Source organism: Ochotona curzoniae, unplaced genomic scaffold (genome assembly GCF_017591425.1).
Source record: "Ochotona curzoniae isolate NIBS_2020 unplaced genomic scaffold, NIBS_Ocur_1.0 contig_291, whole genome shotgun sequence".
NCBI lineage: Eukaryota > Metazoa > Chordata > Mammalia > Lagomorpha > Ochotonidae > Ochotona > Ochotona curzoniae.
The window spans coordinates 17,641,025-17,655,284 of record NW_024465649.1 but is presented as its reverse complement, the minus strand read 5'-3'; the positions used below and the strand labels follow the sequence as shown (position 1 = coordinate 17,655,284).

The window sequence follows — 14,260 nt, the reverse complement described above, 5'->3', positions numbered from 1 at the left end:
AATCCTGCAGCCCAGCACCACTAGACAGGAGGCCCAGAGAGCAAGTGAAGGCTCAAACAGTTCACAATGAAAATACACAGTGGGTGGCAGGAGCCCAGGGACAGAGAGGGACACATCCAACAGGTCTCTGAGTGTTACGAAGCCCTGGCCAATGGGCCCATGGCAACCTTGGGTGGAAAGTCTGAGGCTCCGACATGTTCCCTTTGAGCATCCAGAGCTGCCAGCACCCCAACCACAGGCTACACCACAAACCCCAACTTCAGGGCTTCAGCACACTCAGGCTAATTTTGTAATCAATTGTGAGTACATTCCGAAGCTGGGTTAGAACCAAGAACGAAAAGCTGCCTAAGTAATGATTATAAAGCAAAACATCTAAGTGCTGAAAGAATGCCATAAAATGCCATAAAGAATTCCACAGAGGGGAAAATTGTGTGGCAAAGCCGAACCATGTCTTCTCGAGCAGATCAGACCTGGGAGCATTCTAAGAAGACTTCCTGGAGGAAGGTAAGGCTTTTGAGACAATTCCCTAAGGACTCCAGAATTCAGAAGTAGGAAAGGAGGAAATTCCTGGAGAGGGAAAGGCCCAGCACCACCAGTGGCATTTCCAAGCTTGGGGCAACAGCGTGGTGTTCCAGATACACTGCACAGGTTCAAAATTCTGCGGATCCTGGAGGAGCAAGTGGCGTGAGTGGCTCAGCGAGACAGCTTGGCAGCCACTGAGACAAGCTCAGGGCTAGGCCATCGACTGCCTATGGATTAGGTGGGGAAGATAACAGGCAACAGAGTGGATACCATGTGGAAGGGGAACGAGCCTCAGTGGCGGGGCGGGGAGGGCAGCAGAGCCACGGTCATCTTGCGTTTCTTCCCCTGGAAAGCCTACGTTACCAACAACCTCCTCTTGGCTTGGAGAAATGTCCACATGGGAAATCACAAAGGCACGCTCCCATTCTTATCTCCATCCAGTCAGGCTTGCTGCCCTTGGCCAGGCCAAGAGAGTGGACTGGATTCCTGAGAAAGGGCAGTGCACTACTCCCTGCCTAGGAGTTGAAAATTCTTCAAAGCTCAGGAGCTAGGGTTTACGACGTGAAATTCTTGGCATTAGAAATGTCTCTGGACCTAAGGCTCAACCTCTTCTCTAGACCAGAGGTGGGTCCTGGAGGGAGTGTCCCTGAGCCCCAAGTCTTTCCATGGGAGACTGGAAGAGGACATGGCTTCTTGGTCACTTCCACCTTTAGGGACCCTTTGTCGGACCAAGGTCTTGGGTCACCTGTATGTCTGTTTCTGTGTGTCTGCCTCCTGCACTGAGAAAGCATGCTCTGTGTTCATGTGTGCACTGAGCAGGTGACAGAAGGCAGTGAACGGAGCCTGCCGGGAAGCCGGGTCTCCTTGCAAATGTTATTCTGGCCCTAGAAGGTGTCACCTGAGGGACTTCCACAGCCAAAGGTTCTGGGGCACTGGCAGGGGTGGGGGGAGGGAATGGGAGAAGCACAAGGTAAAGGAGGGGCAGGAAAGTATCCTCACCATGAGTAACTTCCAGGTGGAAGCAGCCCTGGCACGGTCTGAGGCCCTCCAGGGCGGACTGCTGGCTCCCTGTCCTCTAAGCAGGGGCATACAGATCTGGCAGGAGGCAACAGGCTAGGGGCTGATGCTGTGGGTACAAGGGCAGCCAGCAAGGATTTTGGAGGACAGGAAATCAGAGCATGATGCTGAGAGCACAGGAAGGTGCAGGTGGACCGGAAAGGAGAGAGGGTGGAGAACCAGGATGCAGAAGCTCTGTGCCCAGCACCCACCACTATACCACCCTGCCAGGGGTACAGAGGCCACAGTTGTACATGCTCAGGTAGTGAATCCTGCAGGCCCTGCGCAGGGAATGGCTCAAGAAGGTGTTTTGGTGGAAGCAGCAAGAAAGAAAGTGCAGGAGAGGGCTCATCAGGAAGGGGAGGATCCCAGCTAGGCAGGTGTCCAGGAGACAGCATCATCCCAGGCTGATACTGTGCAGCCTGGCACTGCAGCACGATCTTCCATGGGCGCCAACAGGCTTCCGGACGAGGTGAGCCCTCACAGCCATGAATAGCTCAAGCTCCACCCAAGATGTGGGGACCAAAGAGGAGCATCACAGATGCTAGGACCTGCCTGACACTGGCCATCGCCCAGCCCAACAACACTGGCCCAGGAGGGGTAAGGCTGGGCCAAAGTCACAGGCAAGGTAGTGAAGGGGTGAGGATGACACTTGCTTTGAAATTGACCTACCCAAGCTGTTGCAGGAACACAGGGCTCCTGGGAGGTGACTTGGTGGCGCCCTCACAGGAGGGTTGGGAGGGAGTTTGTTGGCCTTGTTCCTTGCCTGCCACATGTGGTCACACAGAAGCAACAGGCCTTCACCGGTCTTCATACCGCTGACGCCCTGACCCTGAACTCCCCAGTCTTCAGGACTGTGAGCAGCACACATCTGTTGCTTACAAGTCACCTACTGTGAGGTGCCAGGGGATAGTTGGGAATGGACTCAGACATCCCCCAGGATGATTCCGACACTGCGCACCCTCAGAGCAGTTTGTGTTCAACAAGGGGGCTCCCTCTGTGGTTCCATGCACTCACACATTCACTGACTAGTGCTCCAGAGGGAAACGGGACATTCCATGGTTTCTGACCACTCAGCCATTCCTGCATTCATCCACCCATTCAGGCCGTTCTCACACCCGCAGGGCCCTCGGGGTGTGGATACAAGAGATCCTTCGGTAAGCCAAGCAGACTCTTCTTGACTCAGCTGTGCAGTCTGACTCTGTGGGGAGGGGCCCACCATCACAGCAGGGAGCTGTTTCCAGAACCCATTGCAGTCTCTCCTGTTTTAGAATTACCTTCAGATCTGATTTGGAAGCCAGGAAGAACACCAATATCAACACTTTCCCATGATGGCTCTTTTCATATCTGTGTCTTACATCTTAATGCCAAGAAAGGCTCCCTTTGGACACACTTCACCCAATAATGCCATCTGGCTGGTAATAGCAAAAGCCAAGGTACATCTCAGACATCCTTGGGCTTTAGCAAGGAACACTCTTGAGTTTGCATCCTGAGTCTACTTGGTCTATCTGTGTCATCCCAACACAGTGGCTGAAGTCTCAGGGAATGGTCTCTAAAATGGGTAGGATGGTCAGCCTCTTAGCACCCCTGGGATCACGACAGAGCAGCTACTCCCAAGCTCTAGAGCAGCACCAGGAAAGGTTATACGGCTTCCTGTCCCTAGGGAGGGGCTTTCAGAGTTTACCGGCCATTAGACACTTCTAGCAGGCAGTCCAGTGTTCAGCTCCACACCCTTGATGTGTCCACGCAGCTGGTCTGTCAAGCACGGCCAACACAGAATGACAGGTTCCTTGTGGTCTGATCAGACCCTGGATATCCATAGGACTTGCAACTCTTCCCTACCATGGCCCTGGCCACACAGGGGCAAAAGGCAGAGGATTCAAGGAGCCTAGAGAGAGAAGTAGAGGCAGCTGGGACCAGTATCAGGGGGCAGCAGGTGGAGCTGATGGAGATCTGCCGGTGCCAGGAGGGCCCCAAGATCTAGTCTCTGGGCTCAGGCAGCCTCAGGGCGGCTACTTTTCCTACAGCCCTCCACTCCGTCTGCCCTGCAGCTAGCCCAGAGACAACATCCAGGTATCCTTTCACATCCCACCACCCCAACCACCTGCTTCTGGTATTATCCTCTCACAGTCTCAAACATCCAGCTCAGCTTGGACAGGTGGCTGACTACTGCCCCACTGGACAGATGTGAACACTGAGTCTTGCCCAAGCTTGTATGCGAGTCTGTGGTTTTGGTGCTGGGGCCAGAACTGAAATTCTCCTGCCATTCTCCCACCTCTGGTCAATGGAGCTGTGGTGTCTACAACACGTCAGGAAAACTGCCAGGATGGACCTCCCATTCCCTTTGGCAGTGGTTCTCTGCAAATATCACATCTCTAAGAAGCAACATGTAAATTCGCAAGTCCTAAATGGGACACAGAAATGCAAGAAAGGAGTACAGGAAGAACGACCAGGCGGACAGCAACTGTCTAGACAGATGAGAGGTGGTGCAGAGCTACAGCAAGAACACGTGCAGCTTTCCTTCCAGTCAGGCGAGGGGCTCCCGCCTTCGGAGCCACGTGACCTTGGCTAAGTCGTGCAGCCTTTCTGGGTGCCCAGCCTAGAAAGCCAGAGGGGTTACTGTGAGAATTCACCGAAAAGGAAAAGCACGCGGAGCCTCCTGGAGGGAGCCGGGCACGTGGAACTGATTAGAATCATCCTATGGAATGTCAGGGCTGGAAGGGGCTGGAAAGATGACCTCATCGCAGAGTCTCATTTCACAGAGAAAACAGGATGCTGGTAAAAGAACGGACTTGTCCAAGGTCACATAGCAGAGTCGTGCACCTTCAGGTCCACCGCTTTTGGCTTGCATCTCTGCTTTCCTCTGAAACCAAAGACCCAAACCTATCAGTAAACCTGATCTTCCCAGACACACAAAGGGTAAGGCCAGCTTTTTTCCACGACTTTTCCAACCCACAGAGTCCTCAGACTTCAGTTTTCTTTCGTCACTTAGCAAGCAAAAAAGAAAAAAAAAACTGCAGAATTTCCATTCAAGGAGGCAAAATGTCTATAAATTTTGAAAACACCAAAATTAACACCAAAAGGCATTCCCTTTAGCCTTCTTTTGCTCACCTTCCTCTCTCACGGTGCCATTTCCCCACAAATATTTTGCAATAACAGTAATGCTACAAGGGAAGAAAAAATAAAAATCTGATGCACTTAACAGATATTTTGGTACAATAATGCGTCACAGATGTTCATATCAAGCCGTGCACGCACACATGCAATCTTACTGAGGGGGAGGCTGTTGCATTTCTGACTGTGGATTGGGAGATCCTGAACACCCCATCTCCCAGGCCTCCAGAATTCCAGCCCTCCCGGGTCATTCAAGGCTGCCCAGAGCAAGAGAGAAGAGATTTCATCACCTCCCTCCACAATGATAACAGGACAAATTGATGCCGCTGGATGCTCTGGCAGGTGGTGAAGCGTGTGCAGATTAAGGGAACCCACAAGATTCCTGCTCGCTTTTGCTCCAGGCTAGCCCTCCACGGGCCTTTCCAAAAGCCGGACTCAGGGGCAGCCTGGGAAGTGGGTCCGAGCTGCTGAGGAGGTGGGCGCATTTCTCACACCAAGATGAGCATCTGTCTGATCCGCTGGAGGGCCTCTGGCCACCCAAGCAACAACAACAGCAGCTCATGGAAACTTGTCCTGAAACGCAGATTCCCTCACTTCCCCACAAATGCTCTCTAGTCCCCAGAGCTGCCACTGGGTCCACCAGCCAAGTCTCCAGATCCCAGGGAAAGAGACTTGTCCTGAGAGAGGCCGATGAGAGCCAGGGGCTGCTGCTAAAGCACACAGGTCCCCCAGCTGCCTTTTGGCCTTGGGGAAGTCCTCAGAGTGATGGTGCGTCTCCCCCAGCTCCCCCAACTAAACAAGGTCTTGAAGCCCAGACAGCAGGGCTCTGGAGCAGGGCTGCTCACACACCTGCCTCTGAAATGAGATGGGCGGTGAGCATGGACCAGGGCGGGGGCACGCGGGGGAGGTTGACACAGATGATATCAGAGCTTGAGGCTGGCAAGAGAGAAGTCACTTCAGAGGGAGGCGCCGCTGTGTTCAGAGGAATCCGCACTGGGCCAGAGAATGCACAGGATTCTCCCCCGTGGAGAAGGAGTCGGGCGCAGTCAGAACCCTGCGGGGCGTGACTAACTGCCCCAATATCCCCGCCACCAGGGCCCTCTGGGTAAGGACTCTACAATTATGGGAGCGCCAGCAGGAGAACCGACAAGCACGCCTTTCATTTGGCCCGCAAATCAATCTGCCTTCTTACCTCCCCGGGGACCATATTGCATTTCCCCTAGAAAAACAAAGGCCACAGACCTCAGAAGGGGGATCGCTTTCTGCCGCTGTTTCCCTGGTGAACAGCTTGCAACATTTCGGGAGCAGTGGGCAGCTCTCACTCCAGGGGGGCAGCCGTGAGCTGGGCCAGCCCACGGGGCTGCCTCCTCCATGGGCAGTGCTGGCACCAGCACGGGTTTGGGAGCCTCTGTGTGAGGGAGCAGCGGGGACCAACAGGCCTGTTCTCAAGGTACAGGGGTGAATACACTTTTCTCAGAGCCTCTGAGCTGAATCTGGGGGCTGGTGAGCTGTGAGTGACCTCCGTCCACAGGGACATTCGGTTGGCTCTGGTCTGCAGCATGCAAAGACTTTAACCCTTTTAAGATCCGCCCTTTCCTTGGTCCTTACTCTTGGGGTTCAGAACTCAGAATCCAGAACCTTAAGCAAACTCACATCTCCAAATCCGTGAATCCCCAAACTGCACCTGCTGGCTTGTAGCCGTGCTCTCAACCACCTACAGCAGCTGGGCGCCAGCAAGTCCACACCTTCCTCACACTTCTCACCCACAGACACATAGGCCGCCGATGGCACCCAAGCAACAACAGCCTTAGGACCAACTCCTGCCCCGAAGACACCAGGCCTTGCAAAAGCTTGACGCCGACCAGCATCTCTCTCTTTGTGCTTGCGATCGCTCAGATGCTCCCAGGGAGATTCTGCCTAGGTTAGCACAGCAGGTGCACAGAGCACATTCCCAACAGATAGGTGTGTACCACGCAAACTGCTCCAACTCCAACTCCAAGCACACCCTCACAGCACCGCAGGAGCTAGAACGCTGCCCCCACAGCCCCAGGGACTATCAGCAGTCAGGGGCTACCTGCACTGGGCCCAGGCAGCTCACGCCTGCCTACCTGGGAGAAGTTGAGCCCGTTGAGCGGATGGCACTGCTCCTCCACCCTCTCCACTGCACCGGTGCTCTTCTTCATCTTCTCCGCCTGCTGCGCCAGGTAGAGGTCGAGCACAGGCACCCCACGGGAGCGCACGTCCGTCTCCGTGAGCGAGTTCACCATAAGCATCACCCACACCGGCCTCTTGCGCTCCCAGTTGCCCGCGATGGCGTTGAACAGGTAGTCAGCGTAGAGGCCCTTGCCCCGCTGCGCAGGTGTCATCCAGGAGGGCATCATGAGCTTCACGTAGTCCAGGTGGCGCTTCAGGCGCCAGTAGAGCTCACGTGGCAGCACGTCCTGCAGGTTTTCCCCGTGCGGCAGCAGCTGGCAGCTGGCCAGTGCTGAGATGGTATAAGGGTCAGTCAGGTCCAGCTCGAAGTAGACGTGGGCACTGGCCTGGAAGGCAGCCTTGGAGTTGTCGGGAATGAAATCCCAGACCCTGGTGTAGGGGACATGGATGGTACCAAACAGGTAGGCCGGGGGGTCCCGCCGGATTGTCCACAGGAAGGAGTTCAGGTCCCTCTGCTGCGAGACAAGAGGAGAAGCACAGCCGTGAGACTGAGGGCTGGGGCACGGAGCCAGGGCTGCGGCACAGTGGCGATGGCAGGGGGGACGCAGGGTGGACAACGACACTGATTCAGGGTTAAATCTTGGCCTTGCTGTGTCTAGACTGTCCCATCACACAAGCATCATTCCGTCTCCTTCCTCCCTGAGAGCCTGGGGTGACAGCAGCCACCTGGGGGTCCATGTCGGGGAGACGCCAGACCTTCTGGGCAGTGCCAGGCACAACGGAAGCAGGCCGAGAAAGGCCTGCCTGGCTGGGTTCAGCCCTTGCACAGTGCCAAGGACTGCCACACCACCAGAGAAGATACATGCTTGGCCAAGCCAAACCTACACCAGGGTGTTTCCTGGGCAGGAGGGAAGAGGCGGGCTGCGCGTCGTGCTCTGGCAAGGACAGAGGAAGTCATATAACTTTTAACTCCAACATTAGAAAATACACGCTAAGAGCCCTCTGAAGGCAGAGCACCTACTGGAAGTAGCACACCTACTTAAACAGCCACTTGCTGTTCCTCAGGGTGGACAGAGCTCGTTTCGAAGCGCAGTCTGAGTGTTGGCTGCCTTGCTCCAGCAACTGAGAGCCAGCAAGGAGAAGCACTTTCGGACCCTGCAGGGTCAGGTCTCAGCCTCCAGGCTGGGAGGAGAGGGTTCCGGGGTCCAAGGCCCACGCAGGGTATACATTCTGCATGCTTTCTGAGCTGCTCCCAGAAGGGACACCTGGGCTGCAACCCCAATTCCCTGTCACTTCCTGTTGCTGACCATTGTGTGTGTGTGTGTGTGTGCGTACACACAGGGTTACAGGAAGGGCTCCCAAGTCATTTCTCCAGATCCCGACTAAGACCCACAGGGAAGATGCAAGAAAGAGGCACTGTCATTTCTCACTGGCAATTCCTCTCTCTCTACCACTTTCCATCCAGAAAAATCCCTAGAATGTCCACTGGCTCCTGGGAAGATTCTGCTCAACTAATTTAGTTCTTCTGTCTAATTCTGGCTTCTCTGAAAAGTGTGGGTCAGAGTGGATACGTGTAGGGGGACCTGACTTGACTTTACTGAATACTAAACACCCAGGAATCCCAGCTTCCTGGACCCTGCCAGAGCTGCCCACCGCCCCCTCCCCCCACCATGCTACTGCAGGGGCAGGTTGCACCTTACCCAAGGTCAACCACCTCCCTGGTACGGGGCAGAGGTCAGGCCCCTGTGTGCACGGCCATGGGCTCAGGGGTCCTGTCAGCACACTCACTCACACAGGGAGGGAAGGACACGGACACGAGGGAAGGAGGTAACCGGTTCCTAGTTTGGGGAGGAACATGAGGATACGCCCAGGTGGCCCCCAAAAACAGCTGGTCAGCCGTCCAGGTTTCCTTCCCACAGCCTCTCGACCCTGCCTCCTTTTCGCAAAAGACAGACACCTGGGCAGTTGGTGCTACGTCCGGGCTGCAGTGGGAGAGAGGGCAAAGGGAAGCCGCACCGGAGTCAACGTTTGCCCAGGTCAGGGTGGAAAGACCGAGGCCCGGGAGACAGAGCGAAGTCCCGCGGAGCAGAGATGAAGGAGGGTGAAGGGCTGGGTGGGAGTCGGGGCAAGAGCAGTGGACAGATACAGCGCTCGAAGTGGGCAGCGAGGAGCCGGCGGGCAGAGCAGGGCAGAGTCAGCAAGAAGAGTCCAAAAGGGACACCCGAAAGCAAGCCCAAGCAGGAGCCAGAGCGTCCGTCTGCGCACGACCAAGCCCGAGCGAGGGAGCGCCCCGTCTCAGCTCTGGCTCCGGCAATGGGGCCAGAGTCCCCAAACCAGGGAGGTGGAGCGGACAGGCAGGAGCGGGTGAAGGGCCCCCAGCGCCGGCCAGAGGTGCGTGCGGAAGGCTGGACCCACACCGCCCGTCCCCACGGGCTGGAGCGCCCGGGCGGGCGGGCGGGAGACTGGCGGGGCAGGCGCTCGCTCACCGATCCTGGCGGCCGGCACTGTCCTCCGTCGGGGGGCTGCGGGCGGGCGCGGGCTGTGGCGAGGAGCGCGGCGAGCAGCGGCCCCGCCACGGCGGCGTGCATCCTGCCGGGGCCGGCCGGGCGCGGGGACCCTCCCGAGCGGTGCCCCCTCAGTAGGGCGGGGAGCCCCCCCAACACCCCAGTTGGGCACGGAGCTTCCTCTAGAGCGCGGGGCCCCAGCCGCGGGATGCTGGGAGCCCTTTGGGGCGTGGCTGGCTGTCCCTGCCCGACCTGGGGGTCTCTCTGGGGCGGGGCCCCTCACCAAGGCGCGCGGCGGCCCCGTTGGCCAAGCCCCGGGGCTCTGAGAGTGCACGGGAGTTCTGGGGCACGCAGGGGTCCCCAAGCCACGTCGGGGTCCAGGGGCACGCCGGCTTCCCCAGGCAGTACCGAGGTCCCGGGGTTATGCAGGGTACCCGGGGCGCGCAAGGGTCCCAGGGGTGCGCGGCGCTCCAGGGGGCGCGCAGCGGGACAAGTGCGGCGGAGGGCTCGGCGGGGCGGGGGTCGGGTCCAGGGCGCCCGGTTGCCCCCGAGCCCGGCTCAGAGGGGCGGCGGGCGGCCGCGCGGCCGCTGCCCGGGCTCCGCCATGCTGCTCCGCGGCCGGGAGGGAGGGAGAGAAGAGGGCGGGAGAGCGGCGAGGAGCCGGGCCGGGCGGGGGGCTGGGGCCGCCGGGGCGGGGGGAGGGGAAGACCCGGCGCGGAGGGCGGGGGGCCGCGCCGGGCCGGGCCGGGGGCCGCAGGGAGTCGGGGCGAGCTCCGTGCCCGGGCGCGGCGAGGCGGGGTCTGATGGGCATGGCAGGCGCTCGCTCGCTCCTCGCTCGCTCCCTGGCTCGCTCCCTCACACACGCGCGGAGGGAGGCGAAGCCCGCAGCAGCCACTTCCCAACTTTCCAAACTTCCCAGCGCAACTTTTTCCTCTCCTCCCCTGCCCGCGCCTCCTCCTCCTCCTCCTGCTTGCCTCCCTCCCCCTTTCCCTCGCCCGCTGCCGCCGGGCCGTCGCTTCCGCGCGCGGCCGCCAGAGGGCGCCCAGGCAGAGGCCCCCCCCCCCCCAGTCCAGCGTCCACGGGAAGGCGGCGACACGTGCGGGGGACACGGGCTAACGTCGCCCCGCGCGTCTACCCGGCCTGGCGATGGGCGCTAAGAATGAGGTGGCAATGGGCAGATGTTCCTAGGTTAGCAGGAGAGGCAGTGGTCGCAGGGAAGTCGGTGACTTAGTTTCTCGCATCCCAGTGGGCATGCTCTCAGCCACCTTTGCAAACACCTGCTGCATCAGAGAAACACAGCATCCTAATCAGTACGCATCCCACTCTGGCGGTTTCCCTCAATCCACGCAGGATCGAGACTGCAGGGCAAGGGGTTCCTGTGCTGTGTCTTAGACCACAGAGACTGAGCTTAGCTTAAAGCAGCCTCCTCCATTTGTTCCTAATTGGAGGATGAGACCTGGAGAGGGCCTAGGGGCTGGTCGCAAGTCTCTGGGCCTTCTCCGGCTAATAGGGAAACTGAGTCACGGGCACCAGCATGGGAATTTTCTGAATCTCCCTAACCTGGCAGCAGAGGCCAGTAGACAGATTAGGTGATATTGTCAGGAGCCCCTAGCCTGGAGATGGAGTCTGTTAGAGCTAGGGACCCAAAGAGGCTGCAGTGACCCAAAGTGGTCGGCAGGAGCAGAGGGCAACAGACAGGACGGACTCCTGTGAGGCAGGCTTCACAGTCAAGTCAGGGATCCCTGTGTGGGCAGAAAGAGACGAGTGCTCACGGGAAGTGCAGGTGCGGAGGCTCAGAGAGCACAGGTGCCTGCAAGAGTGCCAGAAGCTGGGGCTGCGTCTGGCTGGGCAGAGGACTCGGGTCCCTTGTGTATCCCAGGGGATGGAGATGATGGAAAGGCTCGAGTCTAGTGGTGGTGGGGCAGGGGAGCCAAAACCCAGCCTACATCCCTGACTCCCAGCACCGGAGCATGGGTCACGGCCCCACTGGGAGGTGAGCAAGGAGGACCCGCTGAGCACAGGGGAGGCAGGAAGGCACCAGGGCACGGGGTCTGGGCCACTTGAGGGACAGAAGGAAGGCAAGGAGGACTGCAGAAACGAGCAGGTTGCATCATGAGTCACTGGGGGTGGCAGAGCTGAAGGAGTGATGAACATATTCTAAAATGTGGATGATTGTTCAACTCTGTGGATGCAGTATAAAGCACTGTGAGTGGGTGAATTGTGTGACATGCAAATTCTATCTGCAGGAAGATGTTTCTACAGAACGGGAAGAAGGAGAAAGAATCAAGATGTGGAGGAGAGCCTCGGCACTGCAGGCATGTCTGTCTCCCCCCTGGTGTAGAGAGGCAAGTCCTGAGCCTTAGACAGGAAGCTGCTCCCCACCTCCTCCTAGGTATCTGGGGGGCATGCGTGGTCCTCTCTGGGTGTGAGCTGAGCTCTGCTTCACTGGGGGATTCTTTCTGTCTCCAAATCCCACAGGATGCAAGATGGTGTGCAGGGGGCTCCCAGAAGAGGCGATGGAGTCCTCCTCTCCCCCCAGGGCACATCCTGCCCACTTGCCTTTTAGTGCACTTTAATGAAGTTGTTCAATCAGATTGGTACCAGGAATCTCTAGGCTGGAACGGCTGGGGCAGGAGCAGAAGCCTTGTAGCGGAACTAAACCAACAAAGTCTGCCTCCTGAGCAGTGCCGGAGCTGGGGCGCTGCCGAAGGGCATCTGTCATGGGGTGATGAGGGGCTCTCCAGCTCAGGCCTACCAACAGAACCAGCTCTGCTCAGGGCTGTCCTCAGGGCAGGTTATCACCTGGCCATGGGCCGAAGTCAGTGTACCTGGCCTGGCCCCTCGGCCCCATCTTCTCTGCCCCCAGACTAGATTAGCAGTCCATTGTAGGTGATTGAAGGCTGTGACTGCGACTGGGGTGCAGGAAAAGAAGAGCAGACTCCTGGACCATATCTCACGAGGACTGATGGTGCTGGGCCAAGATGCAGATGTGGAGGTGCTCAGAAAAGGGCCCTGCCCCTGACCCCAGGGCAGGGTTGGGGAAAGAGGTACAGGCCCCTCCAGTGCAGTGAAAGGTTGGAGTGGCTGTGTGGCATTCATTCAAATACAGAAACAGAGACTAAAAGGAAGGTGCGCCATCAGGGCATGTGTGGGGAGACGGAACGCAGAACCCGAGGGAGCACACCCAGGGTTTTGACCTCAGGGGACTTTCAGTCTGGTGAGGAGTTACAGGGATGTAGGCAGGCGACTTTGGGAAGCAGAGGAGGCAAGGGCCCAACCAAAGGAGGTGAGCAAAGGTCTTAGCCAAGAAGGTGAGGGGTGAGCTGACCGTTACAGGTGAGCAGATGTTGGAGAAGGACGATGAAGAGAAGAAGTTCAGGAGGGAAGGACATCATGGGCCACCTGCCGAGACTGCCAAGCGCCTGGCCCTTTCAGGGAACTGAGACCAATGATGCTGCACAACTAGACTGCGGCAGAACACCTGCGGAGGAGCCGGAACAGGACTTCCCTGGGAAAGGTCACGCCTGACCTGGGAAGCCCATCATTCTCCTCTCCAGAGATGGTCACTCTGCATCGTGGGTGCCGGCGGAGGGTGGCTGCGGTGTCCAGACAAGCAGGGGGAACCACAGGGACAGAACAGCACTGGTGACTCCTTCCAGTCCGGCTTTGCTCGCGTTCCTAGATGCACTGCAGCGTGTCGGGCAGGAAGAGCTACTAGTCCCGCTCTCCGGTTACTTGTATACTTGTAACTTTTCCACAGGACGAAAACATGGACATGGTAGATTCAAGCGCATGAAGTTAGGGCTGCCCCGAGCAGCGGTGTACAGGCGACTTGTTGAGATCCTGGTTCCATTTCTTTTGGATATTTCCATAAGTGGGGCTGCTGGTTCTATTCATATTTTTGTTTAGGAACTTCCGTACTGGTTATCACAGTGACTGCACTAATTCATGTTTGCATCAGTAGCAGGCTAGAAAAATTCCAAAGCATAAAAGCTCAGCCATTATGTGAAAAAGTTCTGAGGACCTGATGCACAATTTGGGATGACTCTGTTAATTAGTTTGATTGTAATAATCGTTACACAATCTATGAGGTTATTTCAAAAAATTCATAGAAAAAGGGTTTGAAAAGATAAGCTTATCCTGGTGCAAAAAAGTTGAAATATATGCATAACTTTCTCTGTGAATGTTTTGAAAACCTCTTATGTGCCAGGATTTCCAAATTATTTTTGTATCAAAATAGAACTTTTTTTTAAGATTTATTTATTTATAGGAAAGTCAGATATACAAAGGAGGAGGAGAGACAGAGAGGAAGATCTTCCGTCTGATGATTCACTCCCTAAGTGACCGCAACGGCCGATGCTATGCTGATCCGAAGCCAGGAGCCTCCTCTGGGTCTCCCACATGGGTGCAGGGTCCCAAGGCTTTGGGCCGTCCTCGACTGCTTTCCCAGACCACAAGCAGGGAGCTGGATGGGAAGTGGAGCTGCCGGGATTGGAACCTGTGCCCATATGGGATCCCGGTGCGTTCAAGGCGAGGACTTTAGCCACTAGGCCACGCCGCCAGGCCCCAAAATAGAACATTTTTTAAAATGTTTACTGGAAAGTCAGATATACAGAGAGGAGGAGAGACAGAGAGGAAGATCTTCCATCCGTTGATTCACTCCCAAAGTGGCTGCAATGGCCAGAGCTACACTAATCTGAAGCCAAGAGTTTCTTCTAGGTCTCTCATGAGAGTACAGGGTCCCAAGGCTTTGGGCCATCCTTGACTGCTTTTCCAGGCCACAGTCAGGGGAGCTGAATGGGAAGCGGGGCTGCTAGGATTAGAACTGGCACCCATATGGGATCCTGGAGCGTACAAGGCAAGGACTTTAGCTGCACCGGGCCCAGAATAAACCATTTTTAAAAAAAGAA

The 14,260-nt window shown here is 57.0% G+C and overlaps 1 protein-coding gene across 1 annotated transcript in view; it reads right to left on the bottom strand.

The window, feature by feature from the left end:
- Window positions 1-9,434, bottom strand: part of TRABD2B (TraB domain containing 2B) — a 185,876-nt gene extending 176,442 nt beyond the window's left edge. Inside the window, exons 1-2 of the mRNA XM_040978621.1 lie at window positions 9,333-9,434; window positions 6,801-7,361 (exon numbers count right to left, since the gene is read on the bottom strand). Coding sequence (XP_040834555.1) covers window positions 6,801-7,361; window positions 9,333-9,434 — 663 coding nt within the window. The remainder of the gene's footprint in view (window positions 1-6,800; window positions 7,362-9,332) is intronic.
- Between the last annotated feature and the right edge of the window lie 4,826 nt (window positions 9,435-14,260).